The following is a 16,792-nucleotide window of genomic DNA, read 5'->3' on the forward strand; positions in this document are numbered from 1 at the left end:
AAGGAAAGCAAGTTCAGGACTTTTTTGCTTTGGCTTCTAGATGCGTCGAACTGGATTGTTGGGATGGAAAGGGTGAAGACCAAGAACCCATCATCACGCATGGGAAGGCAGTGTGTACCGACATTCTTTTCAAGGTAAACATTAGTTGTCATTAAATGCAAAAGGTTAACAGTGTGATCCCAAGCACAGTCACACCTTTCTAAGCCCATTGGCTTTGGGGAAGGGCTGTCGCTCAGTGGCAGAGTATCTGTTTGGCACGCAGAAGGTCCCAGGTTCAATCCCTGGCATCTCCAGCTAAAAGTGTAAGGTGATGTGAAAGACCTCCGCCTGAGGCCCTGGAAAGCCACTGCCAGTCTGAGTGAACAAAACTGATCTTGATGGACCGAGGGTCTGTGTCAGTTTGAGGCAGCTTCCTTTGATAATGGGCTTAGAAAGGTAGAATCATAGAGTTGGAAGGGACCACCAGGGCCATCAAGACCAACCCCCTGCACAATGCAGGAAATTCACAACTACCTCCCACCCCCACGGCCCTAGTGACCAGAAGATGGCCAAGATGCCCTCCCTCTCATCATCTGCCTAAGGTCACAGAATCAGCATTGCTGACAGATGGCCATCTAGCCTCTGCTTAAAAACCTCCAGGGAAGGAGAGCTCACCACCTCCTGAGGAAGCCTGCTCCACTGAGGAACCACTCTGTTAGAAAATTCTTCCTAATGTCAAGACGGAAACTTTTGATTTAATTTGAACCCGTTGGTTCTGGTCCAACCTTCTTGGGCAACAACTCGGCACCCTCCTCTGTATGACAGCCCTTCAAGTACTTGAACATGGTTATCATATCCCCTCTCAGTCTTCTCCTCTTCAGGCTAAACATACCCAGCTCCTTCAACCTTTCCTCATAGGACTTGGTCTCCAGACCCCTCACCATCTTTGTTGCCCTCCTCTGGACACGTTCCAGCTTGTCTACATCTTTCTTAAATTGTGGTGCCCAAAACTGAACACAGTACTCTAGGTGAGGTCTAACCAGAGCGGAGTAAAGCGATACCATCACTTCACGTGATCTGGACACTATACTTCTGTTGATGCAGCCCAAGACTGCATTTGCCTTTTTAGTTACCGCATCACACTGCTGACTCATGTTCAGTGTTTGGTCTACTAAGACCCCAAGATCCTTTTCACACACACTACTGCTCAGACAAGTCTCCCACATCCTATAATTATGCATTTTATTTTTCCTGCCTAAATGCAGAATTTTACATTTGTCTTTGTTGAAGTGCATTTTATTAGTTCTTGCCCACTTCTCTAGCCTGTCAAGATCATCCTGATGGGTCGGTAGTTACCTGGATCCTAAACAGGTGTAACTCTGTTTAGGATTGCACTATAAGCCATGGATCTATGAATTCTCCTCTTGCCTTACCGAGAAAACAGCTGTCAGTTGGGTAGCTTCCTCTTTAATGAAGATAGAGAATGATGGGTAGCCGTGTTGGTTTATCTGTAACAATAGAAAAGAGCAAGAGTCCAGTAGCACCTTACAGACAAACACCTTAAAAATACCTGAAGAAATGACCTGTGACTCATGAAAGCTTATCTCCTGCCAGCAATTTTGTTAGTCTTTAAGGTGCTACCGGACTCAAAGAATCATAGAGTTGGAAGGGACCACGAGGGTCATCTAGCCCAACCCCCTGCATAATGCAGGAAATTCTGAACTACCTCCCCCCCACAAACACCCAGTGACCCCTACCCCATACCCAGAAGATGGCCAAGGTGCCCTCCCTCTTGCTCATTTCCTTTTTAATGCGATGCTGCTTCTCTACCCAGGTGTCTGAAGGATTCTTCTCTCTTTATCCCTCCTCACACTATTCCATCACCGGTTATTTTCAGAGCTTCAGCATTCAAGTTCTAACAACAGCAGTTGCCGGTCAGCTGCTTCAGGTCCCCATTGGGGCGAGAGTCAGCAGTATAAAGTCAATTGAATAAAAATGAATAGCATCCTTCCTTGGGAGGCTTGGAGCTTCCCTCCAGCTTGAAGTGGCTTTTCTGCCACTTGTGGGAAGGCTCCTTCGGCTGGAGGAAGGCTTCATGTGGCTCAGAGCAGGGTGGCTCAAAGGCCAGCGGACTTAGACCAACATCAGTCATGGCACTGAGAGGATGATTTGGGTTTTTCAATAGCCAACTTCCTTTGTCTCCAAGGAGGACTTTGTGAAACCTACCACCCAGTTTTGGACAGTGAAGAAAGCTGATAGGAGGAAAGTAGATTCCTTTGAAATGTGGGGTAGGAGGAGAGTGTTATGGATACCATGGGCTGCCAAAAAAACAAATCAGTGGCTTATAGATCAAATCAAGCCTGAACTGACGCTAGAAACTAAAATTATTCAACTGAGGCTGTCGTACTTTGGTCACATTGTGAGAAGACAAGAGACACTGGAAAAGACAATCATGCTAGGAAAAGTTGAAGGCAGCAGGAAAAGAGGAAGACCCAACAAGAGATGGACCCAATAAAGGAAGCCATGGCCCTCAGTTTGCAAGACCTGAGCAAGGCTGTTAAGGATAGGATGTTTTGGAGGACATTAATTCATAGGGTCGCCATGAGTCGGAAGCGACTTGACAGCACTTAACACACATCATCCAGTTTAATGATAACGGACAAAATTGCAGAGATGAGTTTGGGTGTGGTTTTCAGCAAGTGTATGTATATTTCACAATTGCTTAAATCTTGCCTTGATTTGCCCATCCAGTACCCTTTTCTCTGCTTTTTAAAGGACGTGATTCAAGCCATTAAAGAAACAGCTTTTGTAACGTCTGAGTATCCCGTCATCCTGTCGTTTGAAAACCACTGCAGGTATTTTATGAAGGGTCGTTCATCTTGCATATTCCACTGGTGAGATAAGAGAGCAACTCTGTGGGGCTGGGATCAAAGCAGAAGGAGCGATTGGCAAAAGCATTCCAGGGTTATTGGGCTAAGCTAAATTCAAAGTCACTCTGAGCACTTGCTTTAGTAACAGAGAATCAGAGTTATGTTTGAAAAAGTTCTGCAGTTGCATGAAAACACTTGGAAGTCACTTTGACAGAGATCCTTTAAACCAGTCTAATGATTGTTTTCGATTTTGTGCTCAGTTTTTATGCATGGTTAAACTCTTCTGATATAGTTTCTGTCTGTTGTGGGCAGAGAGCATTAAAAGCTACGGCCATTTATGCAGGGCTGTTTCCCACTCGGTCACACTGCTGACTGCTCCAGTGCTTCGGTTTGATTATGCTCTCCCCACACATTTTCATGTGTTTTGCCCACATTTTCCAGATTCTGTTTTAGAGAGAATCCAGAAAATGTGTGCAAAACATGCGGAAATGCGCTGGGAGAGCAAGGTGACCTCTGACAGTGGGGAAAGGCATGCATAATCAAAAGGAAGAAGAAGAGTTGGTTTTTGTATGCCGACTTTCTCAGTCTTTTTAAAGAGAATCAAACTGGCTTACAATCTCCTTCCCTTCCCCTCCCCACAACAGGCCTTATGAGGTAGGTGGGGCTGAGAGAGTTCGGAGAGAACTTTGACTAGCCCATGGTCACCCAGCTGGCGTCATGTGGGGAATGGAACCTGGTTCACTAGACTAGAGTCTGCCACTCATGTGGAGGAGGAGGGACTCAAACCCGGCTCTCCAGATTAGAGTTCACTGCTCTTAACCACTACACCATGCTGTCTCTCAGAGCACCAGAGCAGTTGGCAGGAGTGACCAAGGGGAAACAGCCCCGCAAAAATGGCCTATTTTGCATTTACCATGCTTCATAACTGTAACTCTTCAATCGTTACAGCAAATACCAACAATACAAAATGTCAAAATACTGTGAAGATATTTTTGGAGACCTTCTATTAAAGCAGCCACTAGAGATGCATCCAGTAGGTACCTTCCAGTCTTATTTGTATTTTATTGGGAAAAAAATTCTCAAATGGGCAGTGTTAATAGGCCTTGGTGTTCGAAGCTTGACAGCAGGTGAAGCTGTAGTGTATTGACTTCAAAGTGTACTCATAGAATCATAGAATCATAGAGTTGGAAGGGACCACCAGGGTCATCTAGTCCAACCCCCTGCACAATGCCAAAAATTCACAACCACCTCCCCCCCCCACAACTACCTCTCCCCTCAGTAGCTTCTGCTTGTTTTCCATTTGAATTATTTTGCAAACTCCTTCAACACACGAAGCTGAGTCAATCCCCTGGTCCGTCAAGGGAAGCATTGTCTACTCATTCTGGAATTTAGAAACATAGAGCTGGAAGGGATCAGCAGGGTCATCTAGTCTGACCCCCTGCACAATGCAGGAAATTCACAACTACCTCCCCCCACACACACACCCCATGCCCAGAAAATGGCAACAAAAGCCCTCCAGGATCCCTGGCTAGTCTTGCCTGGAGGAAAATTGCTTCCTGACCCTAAAGTGGCGATCAGTATTACCCTGGGCATGTAAGAAAGGGCCACGAGAGCCAAACACTGACACCACCCTTCCTGCCCTCCCTCTCATCATCTGCCTAAGGTCATAGAATCAGCATTGCTGACAGATGGCCATCTTGCCTCTGCGTAAAAACCTCCAGGGAAGGAGAGCCCACCACCTCCCGAGGAAGCCTGTTCCACTAAGGAACCGCTCTAACTGTTAGGAAATTCTTCCTAATGTCTAGACGGAAACTCTTTTGATTTAATTTCAACCCGTTGGTTCTGGTCCGACCTTATGGGGCAACAGATAACAACTCTGCATTGTTACCCCCACCACCACCACCACCAATGTTGGCAAGCCGACGTGGGTGGAGGGGCAGGTGAGAGTTATGCCCAGGCAGACTGGGCACAAGCAGAGCCCTGGAAGCGCCCTTGAGCTTGCCTCAGACCCAAGCGGGTAGATGCATGACATCAGGAACAGAGGTTCCTGTTTCCATCCTCTCCGCTGCCAGTTGCTTCCGTGGAGATCCAGCCTTAGTGCCAAGCCCCCTCCCCTTTGGATTGCCCACTCTCCTTTGAGGCCCACCTGGCTCCTTCCTTACTCTGTTTTAAGGGACAGGCCAAAACACGGCTTCTGTACCCAGCCTTTTAACAAAGGGGTTCTGTCTTCTTCAGCTGTCTCATGATTGGCTCCCAGCCTACAGCCTGTTTTATCAGCATCATTTTAGACTGTTCTGTTTTAAGTGCTTGTATCCTCTGGCCTCCTTTTATTGTTATTGATTTTATTTTTATTTGCTCTTATACGTATCTTTTAAAAGTTTTTTTACTGTTTTAACTGTGGCCCCCATGAGCGGGTCTGGAGAGGCAGCAGAGGGTTTCTAAACAAATGAAGCATAAAGCGCTTGACGCCATCTAGGAATTGACTGCGTAGATGCAGAGAGGGGACCCAACAGCAAACCAGACTGCGCTTTCCCCAAGTCAGTATTGCCAACGCATAATATGCTAAGGAGCGAGACAGACGCATGGGGCAGCAGCCCAGACAGGTCTCTGTGAGCCATGTGGGGACCCTTGGTTCTTGCCAAGCAGAACCGTTGTGGTTTTAATTTTTTCAAAAATTAATGGTGTGCATGTGAAAGCTGTTTCTCATGATGCTCCTTTTCTCGGTTGCAGCTTGAATCAGGAAGACCCCTGCCATCCCCAAATGATCTAAAGAAGAAGATACTTATTAAAAACAAAAGGCTGAAACCAGAAGTAGAAAAAAGTAAGTCAAATGCCGGTAATACAAACATTGAAACCAAAACCCAAATCAGCCCCTGCTTGGTTCTCTTGATGAAGGCTGCTTAGAGGGCATGAAAGAAAATGACCCCCAGGGTTTTCCCCAGAAACATGTGAAAAAGTGTTCACACAGGACTAATCAATCCCTAGACATTCTCATTAGGGGTGTAGAAAAGAGCCAGAGTCCAGTAGCACCTTAAAGACTAACACAATTTCTGGCAGGGTGGGAGCTTCCGTGAGCCACAGCTCACTTCTTCAGATACTTCTTCAGGGTTCTAAGGAGGTCTTTTACAGAGACGTTAGCATGTATCCAACTTGGTCTTACTACAGCCTAAGGACCTTGCTTACGTACGGTCTTACTACAGCCTAAGGACCCTGCTTCCATCTTAAGGAAATTTCTTCCAACTCAGGGGGAACTCAGGTTGCTTCCCCGTGTGGCTTTCAGACCATACCCTGGCAGGTCGGTTGTAAGCGGGCATCGATCACAATGGGTAGCCATGTCAGTCTGTCTGTAGCAGTAGAAAAGAGCCAGAGTTCAGTAGCACCTTAAAGACTAACAAAGTTCCTTGCAGGGTATTGAGCTTTCGTGAGCCACAGCTCACTTCCTCAGATACGTCCTGGCTTATATTCACATTTATATGTGTTGTGGCAAAGAAACACTGGTTGGGTTTCACTTTGATTCACCACTGAGGCCTCGTATTCGAGAGAAGAGCAATGCCGGTACTGGGGCCAGGCACTTCTACACCAAACTTGGGGGGTGGCTGTCGTAACAGTGCTCCAGGGGTTCTTGCTCATCCTCCTGTGTGCGCGTAAAGTGCCGTGAAGTCACAACCAACTTACAGCGACCCCCGCAAGGGGCTTTCAAGGCAAGGTGTTCAGCAGCCGTGGTTGGCCACGGCCTTCCTCTACAGGGACTTTGTTGGAGGGTCCCACTTCCAAGTGTCGACCCCACTGAGCTTCCAAGATCAGGCTGTGCCATGCTGCCTTCCCTCCGCTAGTTCTCCAAGTAGTTCCTTAACTGGATGATGTTGTATCACACCTTGGTTTCTATACCGTGCTTTGTTTTGTTTTCGTTGTCTTGTCTGTTTGTTTTTGTCTGTGTTTTGTATGTTTTTTTGCTTTAAATAGAGCAGCTCGAAGCGTTGAAAAGTATGATGGAAGCTGGTGAAACTGCTGCTCCCGTCAGCATCTTGGAAGATGACACTGAAGAAGAGATAGAAAGTGGTAAGGGGGGGTGGTCTCAGAATTTTCCTCCTCCCCCTCAATCCCTTTGCCAATGGTTATGACGACTCACCGGACAGCTCGAGGGCTCATCTGACGGACTCGTTGCTTTGAACGTGACAATTAACTTGCATTTTATTGTAAGAAGGCCTTGTAAGGAACTGGCTTAGATGAACCGCCAGTGTGGTGCAGCGATTAATTGAGAGCCAGCGTGCTGTAGTGGTCAAAGTGTCGGGTTTGGATCTGGGAGAACCAGGTTCGAATCCCCACTCGTGCCATGGAAGCTTGCTGGGTGACCTTGGGCAAGTCATGCTCTCTCAGCCTAACTTACCTCACAGGTTTGTTGTGAAGGTACAGTGGAGGGGTATAAATGAAGGAAATAAACAAATAAACGTCCACATACGGCCTAACAGTCCAATCCTACGCTGAGTTATTAAACCCACTGGGCTTAAGGTGGAGTTATTCAGCATCAGACTGCACTGCGAATGAATTCCAAGGGCAGCGTGCAGGAAGTCCAAATACCGGCTTTGCATCCTGGTGGTGTGGTGGTTAAGAGCGGTGGTTTGGAGTGGTGGACTCTAATCTGGAGAACCGGGTTTGATTCCCCCACTCCTCCACATGAGCGGCAGACTCTAATCTGGAGAACCAGTTCTCCAGATTAGAGTCCGCCGCTCATGTGGAGGAGTGGGTAATCAAACCCGGTTCTCCAGATTAGAGTCTGCCGCTCATGTGGAGGAGTGGGGAAACCAACCCGATGCTCCAGATTATAGTACTCTTAACCACCACACCATGCTGGCTCTCTACTGGTAAGGCTACAGGAAGGCCCGGGGAAAATAATTTCCAGCCAGTCGTTTTTAAGCTAGTTTAACAAAACAAAGTTTAACAAGATTGGTCTTTCTGGCCACAATCTTCAAATGTTTATCTTTGTAGTCAACGAGGCGTACTATTTCATCAATGCCCATGCTGCTTTACAGGATGTCATGAGCAAAAAAGGGCAGGTCCTTTGCCAGTCTGAATGACACCAGCAAGGGAAACAGGAGCAAATTAGAGAGGGAGTGGGTCAGTCAGATGCTTTCCTCCATTGTCCCCCACCCCCCCACAGCTTACTGCCTCTTCATATGGAGGTTCCATTTAGCTATCTTGGGTAGATCTGTCTGCTGCCATCTTCCATGTATTGACCCCTTTTGTAAGGCCATCTAAGCCAGCTTGCTTAAGCCATGAAGCTAAGTTTTTAGTAGGAAAAGTGGGAAAGCAAAGACCCAAGGGGAGGGGAGAAGTAGCCCCTCTTCTCGCGTAACAGGCAGTGACCGAGTAGCAAATTGCATGCATGATGAAGAGGGCTGGCCGGCCACTAGGCCTAACGTTTGCTTCTACTGCTTGGACCTTGGTTCACGAAAATGTTAAGGAAAAGGCCGGGGTCGTCCTCATAACTCTGCAGCATTATTGCTTTCTTCCAGTACATTTCCTACTCTTTCTCTTTCGCTTGAATTGTAGCTGACCAAGAAGAAGAAGCCCATCCTGAGTACAAATTTGGAAGCGAGCTGTCTGCAGAAGACTTGAGCCAAAAAGAATCTGTGGCCAACAACGTGAAGAAGGTCGAATAGTTTCTATATCTTGACTGTAAATTTTGATTAGATGGCTTTCCATTGAGTTGGCCGGTTGGAGGAGATGGGATGGACAGCTTGTATGGATTGTGTGAACAGAATCTGTAAAGTATTTCTTCTGCAGTTGTTGACATTTGAAATGTATGGGAACATCTAGGAAAAAGCGTGTTACCCTTTTTCAGAGAGGGTTTCCCCATCATATATCAGATCCTGTGCCCTGGGAAGATTCTCTGCAGAAGCTTCAACCGAGAGAGGAGAAAAAACTGCAAAGAAATTTCCTCTGACTTCCTGGGTACAACATATTGGCCTGGATCCCCCAAGAGCACCATTTCAGGAGGTGGAGGGAGGATTTTGGGCTGCAGCAGGAAGGCGGAGGCTGAAATCTTCCTGTCCCCCAGGAATGCCCCAAAGTCAGTAGTTTCAGAGGATAGTTGTGTTGGTCTAGATTCATAAAATCATAGAGTTGGAAGGGGCCATACAGGCCATCTAGTCCAACCCCCTGCTCAGTGCAGGATCAGCCTAGAGCATCCCTGACAAGTGTTTGTTCAGCCTCTGCTTGAAGACTGCCAGTGAGAGGGAGCTCACTGCCTCCCTAGGTAGGTGATTCCACTATCGAACATACTGCAAAAAATTCCTTCCTAATGTCCAGCTGGTACCTTTCCGCCCATAATTCATACCCATTATAATGAGTCCTTTCCTCTGCTGCCAATAGGAAGAGCTCGCTGCCCTCCTCTAAGGGACAGCCCTTCAAATACTTCAAGAGAGCCATCCTGTCCCTCCTCAACCTCCTCCTCTCCAGACTGCAGTAGAACAGTTAGATTTGAGTTCAGTAGCACCTCAGAGGCCAACAAGTATAAGCTTCTGGGAGTCAGTGCTCCCTTCATCAGACACAGTTGACCACAGCCTGTAGGTGCAGAAGGTTGTGGCCAGAGTTGCAAGGGGACCCTTTGTGCTCTGTGCAGGCCGCCACCACTGCAGTCGGAAGCTGCTGATGTTTTGTGTGTCAGGGGCTTTTCTGTTTTAGTTATCGGACGCACACGGAGCATTTCCCCTTGTAATTCCAGAGTAACACAACTAACACATAATGAAAATCAGAAGAACATGAAGTCACACTTGGACTTGGAGAGGACGCCCCAAGAGCACGAGAGAATAGTTCTCCTGATTGTTTCTGATTGGTCTAAGTTGCTGGTCGCCCTGACCTGGATGGCCCAGGCTTGCCTGATCTCATCAGATCTCAAGAAGCTAAGCAGGGTCAGCCCTGGTCAGTACTTGGGTGGGAGTCCTCCAAGGAAGACAGGGTTCGCTATGCAGAGGCAGGCCAGGGCAACCCACCTCCATTAGTCTCTTGCCTTGAAAACCCCATGAGTTGGTGACTCAATGGCCCTTCCCACCACCGCCTCCACCAGCCTGCCGGACTCCCTTGTTCTGCCTCATATTTCCACGTACGGGCAGAAAATGCATCACGTCCGATGACGCATTCAAGCTCCGTAGCCTCCTTGGAGAACTCTGCTTCCGTAATTGCCTCCTGCTCCTTCTTTCCCTTCCTCGGCTACTTTCTGATCTTGATCCAGGCAGCTATGTCAGTAGAAGTCCTCCTTTCCCCAACTGCCTTTTAAAGCTTTTTAAAATTTACAACAACAACAGCAGCACCTTTATTGGTATATAACTTTTTAAATTTAAAACAAACTGTAGCAGAATTGTTAACATGTGACTGTCACTTAGCATACCTTTTCTTGTTCTCCTCTATAATTTTCAAGTTGCATCTGCTTGAGGAGGGGTTTTTTCCCTTGTAGCACGTTGTGCCTGGTGCAACTTCATGCTCCAGGGGGTTTATAGGGCCACCCTTTGTGGTCCCTGGGTTGTGACCTAGGCAGTCTGCTTTGTGTTTCTAATGACCAGCTTTGTGACACATTCTCCACAATTGCATTTTCATAGCTTAGTTTCTGGTTCCAATGGTCAGCTTCAAGAACAATTCAGCAAAAAAAAAAAAATTGTCCTGAATATTTGACCAGGACTGTTTTTTGAACATTCTTAGAATTTCTCAGCTCAAAAGAGAAGAAGCTTTGAAACTTTCGTACTGGGCAGCTTTCAGAGTTTTGGTTTACATCCATCAGGAATGGTAATCTGGACCCTCAGGTAGATGAAGTCTCTCAATCTGGTTCCTCATTCTCTTCTCCCTTCTGCACAGAGGCTTTCTGACAGTTAACCACTGCATTTTTCCCCTTCTAATGTTTTGCAGGCCTTTGAAAGTTAGTTGTGACTCACACCTACTTGCCGCACAGGAAGGTGACACTTTGAATACATGCCCAGTGCTGTTCTGCTTTGAGTGATGCGTGTGTGGTGTTGCAGTTATATCTCTGGGATATAATATCTGTATTTTGTTTCCCTTAGGCTGTGGATGATTCTGAGCAAGAAATCAATAAAAAGGTGATCCATGGAATATGTTATACGTGGTCAGGTTTCATTTCTCTGCACCTGCTTTGTAGAATGCGTTCTTTACTCTCTGCATCATTGAGTCCTTCTCTTTATGTCGCTGTTTCTGTCGATGGGGGGGCGCTGCCTTTTATTCCAGGGAGCCAGTCTTACTGGGAGCCAGTCCTTCTTGCATGGCACAGTGGAATTCTGGTCGGGCTGCAGAACTCCTCTGCCTTAGCCTCATGCCAACATTTGCGTTGGCAGCTTGGTGGAGAGAGACAGAAGCCCCGTGGAAATCTTGCCCGCCTCTTGAGGTCATTCTCATTGTCTTCCCTTTTCTGGGTGTCCAAGATCCCCGCCTAGAGATGCTTTGCTTTGAACCTCCTTTCTCCCCTATTCCTTCATACTTTCCTCACTCTTCCTGTCTCCAGGCCTAGTTAGCATTAGACTCATCTCATCTTTTATGGGGTTTCTGCTGTTATATTATCATACATGGAAGATGCTGAGATTCTGATTTTTGCACTTTTGATACCCTACAATGGGCCGTCGTTCCGTCAAAATCATCAGTTTCATTTATTAACAGAAGCAAAGACAGTTTTGCCTGACTGATACTATGTCAGCAGGAATACTTGCATTTGATTACAATTTACTAGTTATGTATCAGCAGAAATGTTAAAGGAAATCATCACCTGTTAAATGCGAGAGCTTGTTCTTCCTTTCCTGATACGATCTTATTCTGTGCTCCGGGTTTCATCCAATCCATCAATTACATTTTTGCCCTGCCCAATGAGTTAAAGATGGTCTGCGTGGCTCTCCCTTTAACATCTCAGCAGCCCTGTGGGGTGGGAAAAGCCTTGAGAAGGAGTCTGGACCCAAGTCCCTGGGGGGGGGGGATTCTGACCCTGGTCTCCCTGCTCCTGCTTGGATCTGTTCTGATTAGTCATCCTGTTAGAAACAGCATAATAAAACTCATGGCACTATTCTGATGTAGGATGCAGACTGTGGTTCGTTGCTGTTTGTTGATGGGTTTTTGTCCAGCTGTTCAGAGGGCTGGGGAAGCCACTGCTTTATTGGGACAGGAAGGAGAACCGTAATGGTCTGTGGTATTAAAGGTATTGTTTGAGAGGGACGAGGTATTGGGGAGGGGGAGGGAGTGGTTGAACACATGAACACTCATGAAGCTGCCTTCTACTGAATCAGACCCTCAGTCCATCTAAGCCAGTATTGTCTACTCAGACTGGAAGCTGCTCTCCAGGGTTTCAGGCAGAGGTCTTTCACATCACCTACTTACCCAGTCCCTTTAACTGGAGATGCCGGGGATTGAACCTGGGACCTTCTGCATGCCAAGCAGATGCTCTACCACTGAGCCACGGCCCCTCCCCATTAGCCCCTTGGTCCATCAAAGTCAGTATTGTCTACTCAGACCAGCAGCAAGATTTTCAAGATATGAGCTTCCGAGAGTCAAAGCTCCCTTCTTCAGATATGAGTTGGAATTGAGATCTCGGAGTCCTTGTATCCTAGTCAGAAGGTGGGAGGGGTCAGGATGCAAAGGTACTATGCAAAATGTAATCATCTTTATTAGAGCAGGGAAGAAATGCTTAAGGGTGGAAACTTAGCATCTGCAATGAGATAAGAGTTCGATGTCCCTATTCAACCCTGGGGCGGGGGGTTCCATTGTTCTGAACTGGTGAATTAACTTTTCAGCAATCTCACATCGTAATTTCCCCTTGAAGCATCTCTGTTTGAAAACTGTCACTCTTAGGTCACAATGGAATGTCCTGGAAGATTTAAATGTTCCACCACTGGTTTTTTTGTGCTGTGATTTTTGATGTTAGATTTATACCCATGTAATTTTTTTGCTTAGGCACTGACCTATTTGTCCAGTGTAGAAAGTAGAAGGGCATTGCTGACATTTGGTGGCATATCGAACGTTGGAAGATGAACAAGTGTTTGAACCTGCATTGGTGTGGCTGGTGGTTGCTATGTCTGGTTATTGTGTTGTCAGAGTGCATATGGGGACAGAGCTGGCATCTCGCTTTGTTGCGGGCCCCAGAGCCCCCAGAGCCCCTGAGCCCTCGTCAGGAAGTGCGTTATTGTAGCAGAGAGGTTGTTTAAGGTTAGGCGGCTGTCTGTGGGCAAGAAAAGATTTGCCTCCCAATGCCTGTCAGAGAGGATTATCATTTTCCAGCATAGGTTGTAGGTCATTAATGATGTGTTGATGACTCTATAAAGGAAGCCACAGCCTTCAGTTTGCAAGACCTGAGCAAGGCTGTTAAGGATAGGACGTTTTGGAGAACAATGATCCATAGGGTCGGAAGCGACTTGATGGCCCTTAATGCACCATGATGTGTTGAACCGATTTGGGCTGAGAGCTGTATGTGACCACCAGTGGTATTCTGTTGTTGTTTTGTTTAGGCCAGTCTTGTAGCAGGATATCCCTGGGGGTCATTCTGGCTTTGTTGATCTGTTTCTTTACTGCATCAGGTGGGTATTGCAATTCCAAAAATGTCTGATGTAGATCCTGCGGGTGAGAATCTTTGTCAGAGGAGTCAGAACAGATGCAGCTGTAGCCTAGAGCTTGGCGATACACAATGGATTGTTTGGTGTGTTCAGGATGGGGAATAGAGGTGTCTAGATATGCTTGGCGATCAGTTGGTTTCCGGTATAAGTTTTTTTTTTAATGCTTCCATGATGTGTTTGTACAGAGGTGTCTAGAACAGGGGTGTCGAACTCAATTGTTACAAGGGCCAGATATGACATAAATGTCCCTTGGTTGGGCTGGGCCGGGCCAGGCCTCGCCAGCCCAGTTCGGGGGGAGGGGGGGTGGCTCAGCTGGCTCATGGGCCAGGTCAGAGCTCTCAAGGAGTCGGAGCCGGCCTGCGGGCCTTATGTTTGGCACCCCTGGTCTAGGAGATGTACTTCTGGGTGGATTGATTAATAGTCAGGTTGAGGGTGATGTGGAAGTTGCTGAAGGCCTGGTGAAATTTCTCCAGGGCTTTGTTCCCATGTATCCAGATGATAAAAACGTCATCAATAAATCTCAGGTACAAAAAGGGTGTTGACGGCTGGGAGCTAAGGAAGCATGACTCCAGGTGCCATTCGGGTGCCCGTGGCTGTGCCGTTGATCTGGAGGGATAAATCACCACCGAATCTGAAGTAGTTGCAGGTGAGGACAAACTGGTAGCAAGGTGAGTTTTGGTGATGTCAGAGAGGGTGTTCCTGTTGGCTTCTAGTCCATCTTTGTGGGGGATGTTGGTGTGTTGAAACTGGGAAGAGGATTGTCAGCCGCTTTGAGACTCCTTATGGTAGAAAAAAGTGGGGTATAAAAACCAACCCTTCTTCTTCTTCAGCATCCACAGTGGCCAAAATAGTGTTACCTGGAAGAATGCCAACAGATAGTATTTTTCTCAGGAAGTCTGTGGTGCTTAGCACATAACTGGGGGCATCGAAGGCAAGAGGGTCTGAGAATGGAGTCCATGTGTCCAGACACCCCTGCAGTGATGGATGGGGCCTAGGCCTGAGACAGTAGGACATACCGGGGGATCTGGGGCTTGCATGTTTTGGGCAGAAGCCCCAAAGTGCCCAGCCAAGGTTCTTGTGGTGCCTCCATTCAGATCTGTTCCTTAAGCTATGTCAGCATCCTGTGCTTGTATCGTTAGTAGACTGGGCCTCATCTGTGCCACTTCCCATTTCTGCTTGCTTGTACAAATTTTTGACACAGTTCATCCCTTGAAATTATTCCTGATGGCGTGTGGGGCGGGGGAGCGAATGCAGCCACTGATTGATATGTTCGTCTAAATGTGCTTTCAGGGTGTCATAACGGCAGAAGATGAGCAAGCGTGGATGGCTTCTTACAAATATGTCGGCGCCACGACTAATATACACCCCTACTTATCGACACTGATCAACTATGCTCAACCTGTTAAGTTTCAAGGTTTCGCTGTAGCGGAAGGTAACCTAAAACGTTAAATTCATGCCACATTTATTTTCTGTATTTCTAAAAATGTGCATCTAATGGCTAGTGAAGGAAAAACTCCTGTGTGGCTTTTAATGTGACGCTTCCCACATTTCATTTCATCCTTTGTCCACACGGAGGCACCAAATTACGAGGATTCGGGGGTCTGCCGATCCCTGCGGAGACGTCTGCTCACACCGCGCTGACGTTGCTAGTTGGTTCTTCCTTCTTCAGTAACGAGTGTCATAAACGTCTGCCTTTTGCTGGCAATGCTGCATGTTCCCCTCTGAAAAATGCATACTACAGGTTTCATACCACCACAGCTCTTAACCGGGCATTCACAGATTTACAAAAAACAACAACAGCAGCACCCTGAATCCAAGTGTCTGTAGCCGTAACTTTTCCTAGCCAGGTGTATGATGCAGCCACCTTAATGTCTCTGGTCATTTCCTGGCAATTCAGCGTTCGCTGCCTTGAGTACCACACTGGATGTAAGACCGGGTCTAAAAATGTCATGAATAAATAGCGCTTCGCCCCCACAGTTTTACAAAAGACAATAATTGCATTGCTCTCTTTCTATTTTTTTTATTACAGAAATACACCACTGTGGACAGTTTAATATAGTATCTGAAAATACACACCGTTCCTGCTTATGTTATTCTAGATGTATTGTTATTCCCTCACATTTTCTTTGCTATAAATCACTGACAGTGCAATGCTAAGCAGAGTTCCCTGATTCTAAGCCAATTGACTTCAATGGACTTAGAAAGGTGTGATTCTACTTAGGATTGCCTTGTGAGACTACTTCTGGCGAAGAGGTCTTTAAAATTTTTTAATTAAGATTAACAATAATACAGCATTAAAAACAACCTTCTTTCCAAGCAAACATCGACCAGTACTTATAAAACCTATAACTTTCTAAATAATCGCTCTCTTTATGAACCACCACCAACAGAATCTAAACTTTTAAGCGTGCTCTCCACCCTGGATATTGTGGGATTCTATATTCTATCGAATTCCTCTATGACTGCTTTCTTTCTAGAACGCAACGTTCACTACAACATGTCCTCTTTCAATGAGTCTGTTGGGCTCGGTTATTTGAAAACTCACGCCATCGAGTTTGTGAAGTATCCTTGCACTGGAACCAAATATGTGTGGGTCTTTTGGGGGGGGGGCTAACAGGGATGTTTAAGGGTCTGTGCCAAGGAGGCAGCATCGTGGCTCGACAATGGCACGTTCCTTTTTATGAAAGACAGTGTGATCGTTGTATGTTTCAAGTGGTTTGTGAGATGGCAAATAAAGACGTGAGATGATGATCGTCAAAGCCCATCGGTTGCTCCGTCTTTTCATTTTCCTTGACAAATAACACAGCTACAATAAGCGGCAAATGAGTCGGATATACCCAAAGGGCGGCAGAGTGGATTCCAGCAATTACATGCCTCAGATTTTCTGGAACGCCGGCTGCCAGATGGTCTCGCTCAACTATCAGACCCCAGGTAGGCGGGCACGTCCGCTGAATCGAAGCTGGACAGCTTGGACAGGGTCACTGAAGCAGATGCCACGGTTTTGCTCCGGGCATAACGGGAGGATTCCTGTCACGTGGCTCAACATGGAAACATGTGTCAAATCAGGCAGGGAATAAAACTAAATGCGTAGACAATTCTACAGGCCTGTTCCACTGCGAGATTAGTTGATCCAAGGAACAAAGGCTCACCGTTACGATAATTGTAGAATTACCTACCCAAGCATCACTTTGAGATGAGTCACTTTACTGGAGCCATCAGCATCTGAGGTGGCTTCTAAACACAATGAGGGGTGACAATACCTTGAGAAGGGAGCTGTGCTTTTTCTTTATGCTTATTTATTTCCATCCCTGAAAGCTGTAGTAGTTGGATTAATGCATAGTGGTGGTA

General features: G+C 46.7%; 1 protein-coding gene across 2 annotated transcripts in view; it reads left to right on the forward strand.

Annotated features, from left to right (window-relative positions):
• PLCB4 (phospholipase C beta 4) overlaps positions 1-16,792 on the forward strand; it is an 86,377-nt gene that overhangs the window by 34,488 nt on the left and 35,097 nt on the right. For both annotated transcript variants that reach the window (XM_056856117.1, XM_056856118.1), the window contains exons 12-20: positions 41-134; positions 2,755-2,834; positions 3,798-3,882; positions 5,580-5,670; positions 6,813-6,908; positions 8,400-8,500; positions 14,735-14,876; positions 15,922-16,006; positions 16,251-16,375. In XM_056856117.1, the coding sequence (XP_056712095.1) occupies positions 41-134; positions 2,755-2,834; positions 3,798-3,882; positions 5,580-5,670; positions 6,813-6,908; positions 8,400-8,500; positions 14,735-14,876; positions 15,922-16,006; positions 16,251-16,375 (899 nt within the window). The remainder of the gene's footprint in view (positions 1-40; positions 135-2,754; positions 2,835-3,797; positions 3,883-5,579; positions 5,671-6,812; positions 6,909-8,399; positions 8,501-14,734; positions 14,877-15,921; positions 16,007-16,250; positions 16,376-16,792) is intronic.

This window comes from Euleptes europaea, chromosome 10 (assembly GCF_029931775.1).
Source record: "Euleptes europaea isolate rEulEur1 chromosome 10, rEulEur1.hap1, whole genome shotgun sequence".
Taxonomy (NCBI): domain Eukaryota; kingdom Metazoa; phylum Chordata; class Lepidosauria; order Squamata; family Sphaerodactylidae; genus Euleptes; species Euleptes europaea.